We start from the raw sequence: 16,045 nt of genomic DNA, 5'->3' as shown, positions 1-16,045 counted from the left end.
GGTTAGCAGTGTCTGGGGGTAGTTTTGTTTGTCACAGCTGGGTGGAGAGGCCAGGAAAGCTTGTGAACACAGTACACACACACACACACACACACGCAACACAACTAAGACTTGTTTGGTGCATATGTCAGTAATGCTGAGGTTGGGAAACCCTGTCTTAGAATACAGCAGTTCTGGGGCCGGGGCCGTGGCGCAGTAGGTTAATCCTCCACCTGCGGCGCCGGCATCCCATATGGGCACCGGTTCTAGTCCCGGCTGCTCCTCTTCCAGTCCAGATCTCTGCTGTGGCCTGAGAAGGCAATAGAAGAAGGCCCAAGTCCTTGGGCCCCTGCCCCTGCATGGGAGACCCAGAAGAAGCTCCTGGCTCCTGGCTTCGGATCAGCACAGCTCTGGCAGTTGTGGCCACCTGGGGAGTGAACCAGCAGACAGAAGACCTTTCTCTCTGTCTCTCCCTCTCACTGTCTGTAACTCTACCTCTCAAACAGATAAATAAATCTTTTTTTTTTTTTTTTAAAGAATACAGCAGTTCTCTTTGCCTATGGAGGACAGAATCCAAGACCTCCTAGTGGATGCCCAAAGCTACGGATAGCACCGAGCGCTGTGTGTACCATAACTTCTGTGTCCCCACAAAATTGCCATTCAAAGAGTTCATGGAAAATGCACATTATGAAAAAAGTGTGCATGGACTTCAAAAAAAAATTTTGCACCAAAATAAACTTAACTCCACTTTTCCATGAACTTTTGGAAGTACCATTGTAATACCATTGTTAATCTATCATTTCTTTCTTTTTTTTTTAAATTTTTTTGACAGGCAGAGTTGGACATTAAGAGAGAGAGAGAGAGACAGAGAGAAAGGTCTTCCTTTTCTGTTGGTTCACCCCCCAAATGGCCGCCATGGCCAGCGATGCGCCAATCTGAAGCCAGGAGCCAGGTGCTTCCTCCTGGTCTCCCATGCGGGCGCAGAGCCCAAGGACTTGGGCCATCCTCCACTGCACTCCCTGGCCACAGCAGAGAGCTGGACTGGAAGAGGAGCAACCGGGGCAGAATCTGGCACCCCGACCGGGACTAGAACCCGGTGTGCTGGCGCCGCAGGCAGAGGATTAGCCTAGTGAGCCGCAGCGCTGGCCAATCTATCATTTCATGTTTTATGTCTGGATGCCTCCTTTGCAACACTGATTTGCCCTTTGGGACAATTATTAAGTAAAACAAGGCTCGAAGACAAGCACTGTGGTGCTGCGATGGTCACTCTGACAGCCAGGACCACTACTGAGCGATGAGCAGTGAGTGGAGAGCTTATGTAGCATACGTGTGATGGACAGAGACGATTCGCAGCCCAAGGAGGATACAGCCAGATGGTGCAAGATTTCATCAGCATGTGATGTAAACTTTATGAATTGTTTCTTTCTGGAATTTCCCATGTTGGATTTTTGAACTACAGTTGGAGGAGGAATGAAACCATGGAAAGCAACATTGTGGTTAAAGGCAGACCATTATATCGTGCTCCTGGGACCCCACTGGGCCATATCAGAAGGAGCAGCCTGATCTTTGCACTGGTGGCCTGGCCACATCGGGAATGATGCGCTCACATTCTTAGCCATATGCTGATGCTCAAATGTTGGCCCTAAGCTCGTGTTCAACACTCTCTGTATATATGGAAATCTGGAAGCCGAAGGTGTTGTAGCCAATATTTATTGGACGGTTACCACGTGCTGAGCATTGGACTATGTGTTTCCTGCTCCAATTTAATTTTCTCAACCATCGATGCAGTGGGTACTAGTGACATTTGTATAGTTTGGAAAATCTAGACCTAGAAGTACTAGTCATGTGTCCAAGCCTAGTCGGCTATTCAGCCAGTAAGGTGGCAGGAATGTCAGCAATTCCAAGTTGACTCTGGTTAAACTCAGAGGAATCCAAACTGGCTACTGACCTGAGCTCATTCTAGACGTCTGTACTGCACTCCTTTACGTTGGTATGTTCCCGTCACTCACGCACCAGCTCGGTCTACACTGAGCACAGGGTCTGCGCTAGGAGCTGGAATGACAAGAGTGATGCACAATCAGTGTGTAAGGAAGCCACCTGTTAGGATAAATGTGCATGAAGAGCGCTTCAGCAGAGTAAGCGCAGGGCTCCCTGCCAGCAAGTGCGAGGGTCTGGGAGGGAAATCTACCCATTTTCTGCCCTTGGGGTTGGCCACCCTCTCCTGCTCTACAAAATGACTTATTCACCAAGGCTTCAGGAAGGGTACCTGTGGGGAGCAACCCGGACTAGACTAAGTTACTGGAATTAAGACTTATTCTATGCATCTGCTCTCCCACAATATGGCGCTGGGAGAGAAGAAAACAGCTTCTACACAGCTGCCTCCAGTTCAGCCAATAAACTGTAGGACTTGCTCCTGATTGGAGGAGAGCAGCGTACTCGGCGTGTGGGCAGCCGAGTTAGGATTGGCGGAGGAGGACTATAAGGGAGGAGAGAGACGGCATGCACCAGGAACATCTAACGGGAACATCTAAGGGGAACACCTGTGCAGCCCCCGAGAGAGCCGGCCGGCGGTGTGCCGCTCCCCTGCGGAAGTGGGGAAAGTGGCCAGGGGGAACCGCCCTTCCACGGAGGTGGAAGGGACAGTAGCCAACCCGGGAAGAACCAGCAGCAAACCCGGGAAGGGCCGAGCAGACCAAAGAACAGCGCAGGGTCCTGTGTCGTTCCTCCACGAAGAGGGGGAGCGACATAATGGTGCCGTGACTCGGATATGAAGCCTAGGCAGGGCTTAGTGTCGTTCCTCCACGAAGAGGGGGAGCGACAGGTACCCATTCTTCTTGCATGGGCCCAGGCTTCACAGGCCCTGCTGCAGGTGCATACTCTAGAAAGTCGCTGGTTTGGTTCTGGCCCTGAACTGCCCAGCTGGCCATCAGTCATCCCTGTTTCATTGCCTCTTGTCTTTGGAAGGCTGTCCATCTCTGGTTCACTCCTCTTTTTTTTTTTTCTTTTTAATATTTATTTATTTATTTGAAAGGCAGAGTTACAGAGAGGTAGAGAGAGAGAGAGGAGAGAAGTCTTCCATCTGCTGGTTCACTCTCCAGATGGCCACAACAGCTGGAGCTGTGCTGATCCAAAGCCAGGAGCCAGGAGCTTCTTCTGGGTCTCCCAGTTGGGTGCAGGGGCCCAAGGACTTGGGCCATCTTCTGCTTTCCCAGGCCATAGCAGAGAGCTGGATTGGAAGTGGAGAAGCCAGGACTAGAACCGGCGCCCATATGGGATGCCGGCGCTTCAGGCCAGGGCTTTAACCTGCTGCGCCACAGCCCTGGCCCCATGGTTCACTCCTCTTAAAGTGCCCAGATGTATCCTTCTCTCATTCCCTGCAGAAGAGTGATGATGTGTCCAGCTTCCACACTGATGACCAAGACAGGAAGAAGAATGGGCAACCTGGGAGCCCTAGCCCCAGCCACCTGGCCTATGGCATCTTGGACACCCCACCGTGGTATCTCTGCATCTTCTTAGGGATCCAGGTAATGCCACCGAGCAAGCTCCGGGTGCAGAAATGCTCTACTCCAAAGCCTTGTCAACCAGCACCAAGTCCAGTTAGCCAACATCAACAGCTTCAGTTTCTGAAGTTGCATCTTCCATGTTGTGGACCTCTAGGGACATGCAAGACTCCTCCAGTCTCTCTCTCTCTAGGGTTTAGAGTGGGGGAGGAGGCTGCTGCTTCGTGCTGAGCTGACGGTCCCTTGTGCCCCTCAGCAGCATCCCTGGGCTTGTCAAAGCTCTGTTTCACTGAGTGAGGCCCCTGGGAGGCCAGGGAGGGGCCAGGCCAAGTACCTTCCTTGGAGTAAGCCCTTTTAGCTCTAGTGTCTCTTTCCACCAAATGCCTCATGCTCTCTAAGTTCAAGAGATCTGATAATGGGAGGGAGTCGGCCCTGGCCAGTTTGGGTAGGTAATGTGGCCTGGGCATATATGAGGCTGGTGGACTCTTGGCCTGGAGAACACATGGTCTGTGTTGACCTAGCTGGTGGCAGGCCAAGGAAGCATTTGTAATAGGCTACTGTGTCATTGATTCAACAAGACATAGGAGCAATGGCAAGGATCATCCAAGCGCCCCTATGTTGGCCCTTCTGAACTGAAAATTTCCCTTGACTCTTCCCCAAGGGGCAGCCAACTGCCCAGTGACCATAGTGCACCTGCTGAAACTGCCCGTCAGCCAAAGAAAGAACATCAAGTGTAGGCTTTGACTTTTAGTGGGAGTTCAGAGTCCCCCCGCCTCCAACACACGTTCTATCTGCCCTCTACTCTGCTGTCCAGGAGCAGCGCTGGTCATACTGGTCAGATTATCCCAGGACGTTCATGAGAGGATTAGCCGTGACTGGTGGAGAGGTCCCCTTAGACGTGACTTGGCCTGGTGACAGGAGCGGGAACTGCTCCTTAAGGAAGGCTTGGCCATTTCTTCTGCTCATGTGGATGGGGAGACAGGGGCCTCCCACTCCCCGGTGCTACTGGCCCAGGCTTCTCGTGGGTGCCCAGGCCTGTCCTACCTTAGGCAGTGGCAAGGTGCTGTCTTCCTCTGGCACGGGCGGAAGGTACTGGTCCATTTTCACACTTGGCCTTGCCTGAGTGGGGCAGGTATGTGAATACTTTCAGGGTGTCATTTTCCTAAGAAAAAGCCAGTGTCCTGTGGTCTAATTTAGCTCACAGAGGTTTGCCATCAAGCCCCGGCTATGTAGGAGTGTGTAACCTGCCTTCCTATGCCTTCTTTACATGTCGCTTGCTCAGTGCTGTGGAAAGGAGGCGTGGTTAGGACAGGCAGGATCAGGTATGCTGGGTCCCGTGGCCTAATTCTGTCCTAAGGACACCTTAAGGGTAACCCTTTGCAGCAGGTTTTTGGCTTTCTCCTTCGATCATTCTTTCATTGTTTTGGCTGACTCAGCAGCTGATAATCTAAATGAAGGCAGACCAAGTCAGCTGTCCTGGCTTCATTTACGCTATGATCTTACAAGGTGGAGAACCTGTGCTGTTGAGTCATCCTTGCATGGCGTATTTGCAGATCAGGAGAATTTTATCAGCACCGAGGACCCAAGGCCTTGGGGAAATGCTGACAGATCCGGTCTATCCGAGGACAGCCTGGACGGGAACAAAGCTGAGAAGCCAGTGTCTGCATGGCTCTGGGTTCATAGGATGTTTGGCTCAGTGGCCAGATCTGCGCTGGGACTGGAGCCACATGCTGGACACTGGTGTGACTCAGAACCAGAGTGGCCACAGCTCATGAGTGTCACCCTCGACATGGTGCACCTCTCCGCTCTGTGGGGCTGAAGTACATGCGACAGTGGCTCATCCCTGCACCTCGTTGGTTGTGTGGCGCCATGTCTGTCTCTCCCTCGCCCTCTCCCATTTGTCCCCTGCATTGCGAGGCCACCTGCAATGAATTCACCTGCCCAGAACTGCGGCTCTAATCTGGTCTGAAAGGTGGAACTCAGATAGCCTGTGGCCAACAGCTCCAGGGTAATGCTCAGGCCTTCCTGTGCCTTGTTTAGTGATGAGCCTCTTGCCTGCTTTTTTTTTTTTTTTTTTTTAAAGATTTATTTATTTTATCTGAAAGGCAGAGAGAGAGAGAGGGAGAGACAGAGACTGAGAGATCTTCCATCTACTGCTTCGCTCCCCAGATGGCTGCAATGGCCGGAGCTGGGCCGAATCTTGCCTGGTTCTTTTTTATTTTTATTTTTTTGACAGGCAGAGTGGACAGAGAGAGAGAGACAGAGAGAAAGGTCTTCCTTTGCCGTTGGTTCACCCTCCAATGGCCGCCACAGCCGGCGCACCGCGCTGATCCGATGGCAGGAGCCAGGTGCTTCTCCTGGTCTCCCATGGGGTGCAGGGCCCAAGGACTTGGGCCATCCTCCACTGCACTCCCTGGCCACAGCAGAGAGCTCTTGCCTGGTTCTTAAGGCTCCACTTTGGCTCCTGTTAGATCCTCCACACTTGCATCTCTGCCTCGGTTTCTTCCCCAGGGCATCAGTTCCTGGTGCCGGGGCTCCGCCCTCGCAGCCCACTTCCTCCGGCAGGCTCCCTGCTTCTTGCTGCTAGGCCTTCCCCGTTCCCTCTGCCTGCCTGCAACTCTGCCAGTTGTCCAGGCCGCGGCCCTCTTGCCTCTCGTGCTGGGACCAGCTCCCCGCGAGGTGCTGGGCTGCACCCCGGTTTGGGGGGTGGGGGAGGAGCAGGCAGCTGCAGCATGGCCCACGGCTCTCACTCTCTGCCCGCAGCACTTCCTCACGGCCCTGGGGGGGCTCGTGGCAGTGCCGCTCATCCTGGCCAAGGACCTGTGCCTGCAGCACGACCCCCTGACACAGAGCTACCTCATCAGCACCATCTTCTTCGTCTCGGGGCTCTGCACTCTCCTGCAAGTGTTCCTAGGGATCAGGTAGGTGAGAAACCGCGCCACCTGACCGCCTGCCAGGGTGTCTGCGGGGTTTGTTTGGCTGTGGCTGGAGAGACCACAGGCGGCTGGTGTGGCTGCCGAGAGGGTGCACGGGCGAGGACCCCAGCCTGGGTTCAAGTGCTGGCTCCAGTGCTCACTGTTAGGTCTGCAACAGCGTGGGGTTCTGGCCTTTCAAACCCCCAGAAAGGAGAGAGGGAAAAAAGGAGACCGAGACCGACGTCAGCAGAGACAGGTTGCTTTATTGGAAGCACAGAGGTTGGGGACAGTCTGTTCTTTGGACTCAGGTTTTTATCCGGGTTAGGAGCTGGGACTTGGCCACTAAGGCGGGGTGGGTGTAGAAAGCAGCTGGCAGAAGAGGGCGCTCTTTGAAGTCTCTGGGAATCTCCCTCTTACCTGTTTCCTAGCTGCCCTGTGCAGCTTATCTGTTTTGGCACTTGCATTGTAAGGAGTTGAGAAGGGTCTGGTTAGGCACCAAGGATCTAGATAAAAGAGAGGAAGTGGGTGGGGGGAAGGGAGGAGGGGAAAGGTGCGCCAAGTCCTTAACTCGCTGCCTCCGTGAGCAATGAACACCTGATCAGAAAGAGCACAAATCCAGACCCACTCGGTGTAAGACGTGTTCTTCATTAACTCATCAGGTCAAACCAAGGGAAAGGCAGGGGTGCGTCCGTGCCTCAGGAACTCGATGGCCAAGCGTTCCCATGCTGTGGCAGCCTCTCCGTCTCTGTCTCCGCTCAGGCCTGCCCCTGGTGTTGGTGAGACCCTCGACAAGTGCATCCGTGGGCCAGTCTGTGCCTAAATGTCAGGAAGTCATAAACCACGCTGCCACACCCTGAAACAAAACACATTCCGCTCATCCTGCTGTCACCGATTTGCTTATTAATAATTCACAATATTAATAAGCCTTGTGTGTTCTTAGCTCATAGAGAAAAATTCTGAATACTGGCACAAATAAACAGGCAGCGTGATAAAGTTTTATATTCAGTGAGAGAAATGTATAGGAAAGGGAGGGCCCTGTTTAAAAGAGAGGGAAATCTGGATTCGTGTGGAGCAGAGGAGCCAGCCACCTGCAGGGACATGCAGGAAGCAAGGAGTGGGTGGCCTGGGAGGCCACTTCCCCAAAGGCGCAGGGCAACAAGCGGTAATCCACTCCCAAAAGGAGTGGTTAATTAGCTTGATTGGGCGGTGGGCACACAGGTGCAGTCAGGGAGGGGCATGAGGTCACTCAGGGGCGTGGTGAAGGTGTGGTCTTCCAGCTCAACAAACCTGATCAATTTTATCCTGTTTGAGTTTAGACTTCTTGGCCCCCACCCTGGGGGAAGGGCCAGCCGCCAGCCCGAGCCAGCTCCCACCGTGTCCCACTTCGGGCTTTGCTGCAAATCACGAAGGGTCTCCATTCTTGAACGTGGGTGCCCCCAGCTGCACATCCAGGTTCCGTGCTGCCTGCCTACCCTGAACAGCCGCCCCTTGGCTGTCCTTCCGCCCTGGGGGCGTGCATCCTGCATCTGTCCTCAGCAGGCTGGGCCTGAGGAGGAGCCCCAAGGCGAGAGAGGCATAGGCCCCTGGCACTGTGGACTCCTCCTCCGAGGAGCTGGTGTGGACCCTCTGAAGTTTAGAGGAAGCCTAGGAGGCTCTTGTCTGCTGGCCCGTGGGCAGGACTGTGTCTTCATTGCTCTCCCAGTGCCCGTGTTTGATCCGTGCAGACAGGCTTCCTGTGTGTGTGCGGTAGGGTTCTTCAGAGAGGCAGAACCGATAGGATGTGCATGTGTCGCAGGAGGTGGCGCTCATGTTACAGAGGCTGGGCTGTGCCACGATCTGCCGTGTGTATGCTGCAGAACCAGAAGGGCTGATGGTGCAACACAGGGAGCAGTCCTGGAGGGGGGCTCTGGGGTGCGCAGCGGGAGGCCACTAAATCCCACTAAATCTGCACATTGTCCCTGGGGGAGGAGAAACTGGCTGTCCTGATTGGAGGGTGTGGTGCCCACCCATGTTGGCGAGGGTCATCTTCTTTGCTCAGTAACCAAGCGCCAGTCTCCTCTAGCAGACATCCCTGGCTCTGCACCCATTAGCTGGGCATCCCTCGGCTCAGGTGACCATCGCCAAGTGACTGCAGCCGGGCCGCTGGCCGCTCGTTCCCCGCTGTGGGCCAGCAAGTGCTACTCAGGCAGTTCTCACATTTCGCCCTCAGGCAAGTGCTCGATGGGCCCAGCTTACGTCAGACACCAGCCCTGGACCAGCCAGGGCAGCACGCCAGGGCAGCACGCCTAGGCACTCGGGCCACTCGCTTTGCGGAAGGTTTTCCAAAGCAGCAGGGGAGAAGAGTTCTAATCTGGGTGGGGCAAGAGCAGGCGCTCCCTGGCCGGGTAGGGGCTTTGGGAGCTGAGAAATACAGCTTGTGAGCACAGCTGCGCCTGCTTCCGCCCGGTGCGGGCTGAGCTAGCCACTGCTGTACCTGTGGAGTCACTGTTTTTTTTGTTTGTTTGTTTGTTTGTTTGTTTGTTTGTTTTTGACAGGCAGAGTGGACAGTGAGAGAGAGAGAGAGAGAGAAAGGTCTTCCTTTGCCGCTGGTTCACCCTCCAATGGCCTCCGTGGCTGGCGCACCATGCTGATCCGAAGGCAGGAGCCAGGTGCTTCCTCCTGGTCTCCCATGGGGTGCAGGGCCCAAGCACCTGGGCCATCCTCCACTGCACTCCCTGGCCACAGCAGAGAGCTGGCCTGGAAGAGGGGCAACCGGGACAGAATCCGGCGCCCCGACCGGGACTAGAACCCGGTGTGCCGGCGCCACTAGGCGGAGGATTAACCTAGTGAGCCGCGGCGCCGGCCGAGTCACTGTTTTTAACATCAAGTCCTCTGTGTTCACGGGAGGGCTGCTAACGTCGGCCTTAGCAAATTGGAGTCCTTTGTTCTGGAGCTGGCCTGGGCATATCAAGTGTGGAGAGCGTGTCCTGGGGCCTTGCTTTCCTTGTTTCTACACACCCCCTCTTGTCACGCTGGCCCCCGCTGCCCCTTCTCTGGACCTCACACCAGGGCTGCTATGGGCTGCCACCTCTCAGCACATACCTCCCTGTGAGGGCTCTCAACCCTTCTTGTTCATCTCCCCTACCCAAAACCACTAGCCCCGTGGCTCCTTCCTTTGACGTTTGTTTATTTTCAAAGACATTTTGATTCATTGGAAAGGCAGAGAGTGAAAGTAGGAGAGATCTGATCCCTCAAGTGGCTACCATATCCAGGGCTGGGCCAGGCTGAAGCCAGGAGCCCAGAACTCCATCCTGGTCTCCCACATGGGTGGCAGGGCCCAAGCACTTGGGCCATCTTCTGCTGCCTTCCCAAGTGCATTAGCAGGGAGCTGGATCGGGAGTGGAGAAGCCGGGAATTGAACTGGCATCCATACGGGATGTCGGCATCATAAGCAGTGGCTTAACCCATGTACCATGATGCTGCTCCTTAATATTTATTTAGTATCAAGTCCAAGAACATGGCCAGGTTTTGTGCAACCTGAAGGTTATACAGTTTTTTAGTGTCCCCTTTAAGAAAAAGAACAAGAAAAATCATAAATACAAAATCATGTACAAAAGAGAACATTTATTTATATTGAAAAAAGTAATCACAGCAAATGGCAGATAAATACACACATTTTAAAAAAAGAGTGTGACATTTTTATTAAACTGTCCAACAGTCGCCTGTAATGCGTTCCCACCTCTGCATTTTGTGGCTTCCCATTCTCTAATCACCTCATAATGTGGCAAAGAGACAGAACAATCACTCTGCAGTCATTCCTCTAGGTCGGTTGGTCCACGTTTGTGATTCCTGCTGGTTGGGGTGCATTATTGTGATTTTACAAGCTGTATTGTGTGGTACTACTATAGATTCGCACCTTACAAACACGGGACCACTGACCAATTCTGTTATGTGTGATTCTTATCAGAGGGTCTTGAAAAATTATAAATGCACGATGCATTTATAATTGAATGGGCCAGGCCGGTGCCCCGGCTCACTACGCTAATCCTCTGCCTTGTGGCGTGGGCACACTGGGTTCTAGTTCCGGTCGGGGCACTGGGTTCTGTCCCGGTTGCCCCTCTTCCAGGCCAGCTCTCTGCTGTGGCCAGGGAGAGCAGTGGAGGATGGCCCAAGTCCTTGGGCCCTGCACCCCATGGGAGACCAGGAGAAGCACCTGGCTCCTGCCATTGGATCAGTGCGGTGCGCCAGCCTTGGCGGCCATTGGAGGGTGAACCAACAGCAAAGGAAGACCTTTCTCTCTCTCTCGCTGTCTCTCTCTCTCACTGTCTTCTCTGCCTGTCAAAAAAAAAAAATAATAATTGAATGGGCCACATATTAAGTATATTCCTGAGAGAGGAAAACTTCCACTGTGCCTGGGTGTCTGTGAGGACCAAATCTCTGGCAATCCTGCAGATCTGACGCTTGTCAGATTTTCCACATCACTTTCTGGCTCCTTTCGCTTCAAACCTTGTTTCCCCTCCCCTCCACATGTGTCAAGTCCAGGTGCTGGAGGACGTGTCCAGGCCCAGTGTGCCCTGTGGTCCCGCCCATCCCCATCAGGACACAGGGTGAGCTGGTCCATTGTTGGTAGGAGTGTTGCTGGAAACCAAGTTCACCCCAAGATGACTAGCAATCAGTTAACTATGTTTGGGTAGTTTGGTGGTCGTAAACCACATAAATCTATCCCATTACTACCCAACTAAATTTATGCTGCCTCAACTTCCCCTTAGCCAGGCCCCAGAAGTGCTGATGGCTTTCCGAATGTCATTTGATGCCAAGTTTGGAGTCAGGAAGGCAGTGGGAGGAGACAGAAGTCGGTGGCCAAAAGCTTTGGTTTTCATGCATCATGCAAAGGTACTCAGCTGGCAAAACCCCGGCCAGCCCCGAGCAGCCCCTTGCTGTAAATCCGCTCTTGACCCTGTCCGTGCCAGGCCTGTGGCTCTGGAGTTGAAAAGGGAAAACATTCTGTGCAGTGTGCCTCTGCCTGACCTGTCAAAAGAGACGGTGAGTTGCCAGGAAAAACTCGGACCCAGTTAGTCTTCATTACCTGAATCAAAACCACAGGGCACGGATGGACAGGTGGCTGGCCTATTGTTTCCAAGGTAGACAGAACACGGCACCCAGAGGACGCGTGCGGGCCGAGTGTAGTCTTGCAAGCTCTCTGATCAGAGTTCCTCCTTTGCAAGTCCTCTCCAGGAGGCAGAACGCCGGGAAAGTTCTTCCTGGTCCCTGGGGAGGAGGTGGGGGAGCCGGCCCCTGCCTCTCTGCAGGGAGTCCTATCTCTGTGAGCCCCTGTTTCTGCCCAAGTGCCCCAGCCGAGACTCAGCCAAGTCCAGGGTTAACGCTCAGGTCTGTGGCTCAGGCCCGTCGTAAAACCCAGAACTCTCCTCTCCGCCAGGATTGGTCCCTGGCACATCAGAGGCTTCAGTAGCCCTGGAGGTGGCCTGGAGGTCCCCTGCCTGGATAGCCGGGCGCTCCTGGCTCTGCTCCAGCCCCACTGGAGTTAGGAACATGCAGCTCTTGTGGATGGGCCAGAGCCTCCTCCCCAAACCTGGCGTAGTGTTGGCTTTCACACCTGGAAACCAGGGGCCTAAATTCCAGCCCTGGCTCTGTGCTGCGGGAACAAGGTCAAGTCCTCGTGCCTCTGCAAGGCTCTGGGTTTTCAGCTGTAAAATGAAGGAGCTGAATTAGATAATAGCTAAGCGTCCTTTCTCTCTCTCATGTCATGGACACCTACGATGATGGCAGAGACAACGGTGAAGTGCCCGTAATCAGGGGTGAATGAGCTTGTGGGCCTGGCCTTCCAGTAAGTTCTGTAAGAAGCACCAACTAATCAGGAGTTAGAGTTCAAGGAGCTCACACCCTGATTAAACATGAATGATGATGAATGATGAAAATGACATTAAGAAATGAAATCCTGCAAACATCATTAAACCAAGGTGGGTGGGGCTGGTGTTGTGGTTTAACAGGTTAAGCTGCTGCCTGCAATGCCAGGCTGCCCTATGAGCGCTGGTTCAAGTCCCTGCTAATGCACCTGGGGAAGCAGCAGAAGATGGCCCCAGTCCTTGGGCCCCTGCCAGCTATATGGGAGATCTGGATGGAGTTCCTGGCTTCTGGCTTTGGCTTGGACCAGCCTTGACTGTTGCAGCCACTTGGGGAGTGAAGCAGTGGATAGAAGACCTCTCTCTCTCTCTCTCTCTCTCTGCCTCTGCCTCTCTGTAACTCTGCCTTTCAAATATATAATCTTTTTTTAGAAAGCTTTTATGTAATAAATATAAATTTCTAGGTACATATTTTGGATTATAGCAGTTCTTTCTCCCGTACCCACCCTCCCACCCCAACTCCCATCCCAACTCCTATGCCCTCTCCCATCCCATTCTTCATTAAGATTCATTTTTAATTATCTTTATACACAGAAGATCAACTCTATACTAAGTAAAGATTTCAACATTTTCCACCCACACAAATACACAAAGTATAAAGTACTGTTTGAAGACTAGTTTTATTGTTAATTCTCATAGTACAACACATTAAGGATAGACATCAGTGATCACCACATTTATGACATCAGTGATCACCCGAGGCTCTTATCATGAGCTGCCAAGGCTATGGAAGCATTTTGAGTCCACAAACTCCGACATTATTTAGACAGGGCCATAATCAAAGTGGAAGTTCTCTCCTCCCTTCAGAGAAAGGTACCTCCTTCTTTGATGGCCCATTCTTTCCACTGGGATCTCACTCACAGAGATCTTTCATGCAGGTTATTTTTTGCCACAGTGTCTTGGCTTTCCATGCCTGAGAAACTCTCATGGGCTTTTTAGCCAGATCTGAATGCCTTTAGGGCTGATTTTGAGGCCAGAGTGCTGTTTAGGGTGTTTGTCATTCTATGAGTCTGCTGTGTGACCTGCTACTCAGGTTGGATCATTCTCTCCTTTTTAATTCTATCTGTTGTTATTAGCAGACACTTGGTCTTATTTATGTGATCCCTTTGACACTTATTCCTATCTATATGATCAGTTATTCACTTAAAATGATCCCTTTAACTAGTCAAGGTGGCATTGGTACCTGCCAACTTAAAGGAATTTGGAGTCCCATGGCAAGTTTTTAACTTTACCCTCAGGGGTAAGTCCTAGGGAACCTGTGCCTCCTTCTCTTATTCCCACTGTTGTTTTTTTTTTTTTTAAGTTGGTATTTACTTTTTTTTTTTTTTTTTTTTTTTTGACAGAGTTACAGACAGTGAGAGGGAGAGACAGAGAGAAAGGTCTTCCTTTTGTTGGTTCACTCCACGAATGGTCACAGTGACTGGAGCTGCACTGATCCAAAGCCAGGAACCAGGTGTTTCTTCCCAATTTCCCATGTGGGTGCAGGGGCCCAAGCACTTGGGTCATCTTCTATTGCTCTCCCAGGCCACAGCAGAGAGTTAGATTGGAAGAGGAGCAGCTGAGACTAGAACCAGCGCCCATATGGGATGCTGGCGCCGCAGGCAGAGGATTAGCCTTTTGCACCTTGGCACCGGCCTCCCGACTCTTATTTTTAACAGGGATCAATTTTCAATTGGATTTAAACACCTAAAAATAATTCTGTGTTAAGTAAAGAGTTCAACCAATGGTATTAAGTAAAAAACAAAATGGAATAGTAAGCTGTTCCTTGACAGTTAGTACAAGGGCTGACCAATTCATTGCTTCTCATAGTGTCAATTTCACTTCTACAGGTTTCCTTTAAGGTGTTCAGTTAGTTGTCACGGATCAGGGAGAACATATGATATTTGTCCCTTTGGGACTGGCTTATTTCACTCAGCATGATGTTTTCCAGATTCCTCTATTTTGTTGCAAATGTCCAGATTTCATTTTTTTTTATCTCTGTGTAGTATTCCATAGAGTACATATTCCATAATTTCTTTATCCAGTCTACCGTTGATGGGCATTTAGGCTGATTCCATGTCTTAGCTATTGTGAATTGAGCTGCAATAAACATGGAGGTGCAGGTGACTCTTTTATTTGCTGATTTAATTTTCCTTGGGTAAATTCTGAGGAGTGGGATGGCTGGGTTGTATGGTAGGGTTATATTCAGATTTCTGAGGTATCTCCAAACTGTATTCCATAGTGGCATTACCAGTTTGCATTCCCACCAACAGTGGATTAGTGTGTGTTTTTCTCCATATCCTTGCCAGCATCTGTTGTTAGTTGATTTCTGTATGTGAGCCATTCTAAGGTATGTGAAACCTCATTGTGGTTTTGATTTGTATTTCCCTGCTGGCTAGTGATTTGGAGCATTTTTTCACGTGTCTGTTGGCCATTTGGATTTCCTCTTTTGAAAAATGTCTATTTAGGTCCTTGGCCCCATCTCGTAAGTGGGTTGTTTTGTTGTTGTGGAGTTTCTTGATCTTTTTGTAGATTCTGGTTATTAATCTTTTATCAGTTGCATAATTTGCAAATAATTTCTCCCATACTGTCAGTTGCTTCTTCACTTTCTTGTTTCTTTTGCCGTAAACGTCTCAATTTGATGTAATCTCAGTTGTTAATTTTGGCTTTGGTTGCCCATGCATCTCAGGTCTTTTCCAAGAAGTCTTTGCCTGTGCCAATATCTTGCAAGGTTTCTCCAATGTGCTCTAATAATTTGATGGTGTTGGGTCATAGATTTAGGTCTTTAATCCATGTTGAGTAGATTTTTGAGTAAGGTGTAAGGTAGGGGTCTTGCTTCATGCTTCTGCATGTGGAAATCCAGTTTTCCCAGCACCATTTATTGAATAGACTGTCCTTGCTCAAGGGATTGGTTTTAGCTCCTTGATCAAATATAAGTTGGATGTAGATGTTTGGATTGATTTCTGGTGTTTCAATTCTGTTCCATTGGTCTATCCATCTATTTTTGTACCAGTATCAGGCTATTTTGATTATAACTGCCCTGTAGTATGTCTTTTTTTTTTTTTTTTTTTTTTTGACAGGCAGAGTGGACAGTGAGAGAGAGAGACAGAGAGGAAGGTCTTCATTTTGCCATTGGTTCACCCTCCAATGGCCGCCGCAGCCGGCGCACTGCGGCCGGCGCACCACGCTGATCCGATGGCAGGAACCAGGTACTTATCCTGGTCTCCCATGGGGTGCAGGGCCCAAGGACTTGGGCCATCCTCCACTGCACTCCCTGGCCACAGCAGAGAGCTGGCCTGGAAGAGGGGCAACCGGGACAAAACCCGGAGCCCCCACTGGGACCAGAACCCAGTGCGCCGGTGCCGCAAGGCGGAAGATAAGCCTAGTGAGCCACGGCGCCAGCCATGTAGTATGTCTTGAAACCTGGTATTGTGATGCCTCTGGCTTTGTTTTTGTTATATAAGATTGAATACATCTTTTTTAAACAAATAGAACAAGATGGGGTCTTGAGTTTGATTCCACTCATGGAAATGGACTTCCCTCTCTAATTTTAATGAGTAACTGCAGGGATATTACAGGCTGTAAAATCTAACTGGCTTTAATTCAAAAGGCACAGTCAATCTGATTGCTGGTTATTAGCTAAAAGTATTTCGTGATATGCTTTCCTTCCTCCCTCCCTCCCTCCCTCCTTTTCTCCCTCCCTCCCTTCCTTCCTTCTCCTTCCTCCTTTTAAAGATATTTATTTGAGAGGCAGTTAGAGAGAGAGAAGTCT

The 16,045-nt window shown here is 51.2% G+C and overlaps 1 protein-coding gene across 2 annotated transcripts in view; it reads left to right on the top strand.

Moving 5' to 3' along the window:
- Positions 1–16,045, top strand: part of LOC100342535 (solute carrier family 23 member 1) — a 70,373-nt gene that overhangs the window by 3,963 nt on the left and 50,365 nt on the right. For both annotated transcript variants that reach the window (XM_070071334.1, XM_008258149.4), the window contains exons 2-3: positions 3,360–3,503; positions 6,243–6,400. In XM_070071334.1, the coding sequence (XP_069927435.1) occupies positions 3,360–3,503; positions 6,243–6,400 (302 nt within the window). The remainder of the gene's footprint in view (positions 1–3,359; positions 3,504–6,242; positions 6,401–16,045) is intronic.

The sequence above is a fragment of the Oryctolagus cuniculus genome, chromosome 3 (genome assembly GCF_964237555.1).
Source record: "Oryctolagus cuniculus chromosome 3, mOryCun1.1, whole genome shotgun sequence".
Classification (NCBI taxonomy): Eukaryota; Metazoa; Chordata; class Mammalia; order Lagomorpha; family Leporidae; genus Oryctolagus; species Oryctolagus cuniculus.
The sequence above is the reverse complement of the archived record's forward strand: the minus strand, read 5'-3'. Positions and strand labels throughout refer to the sequence as shown.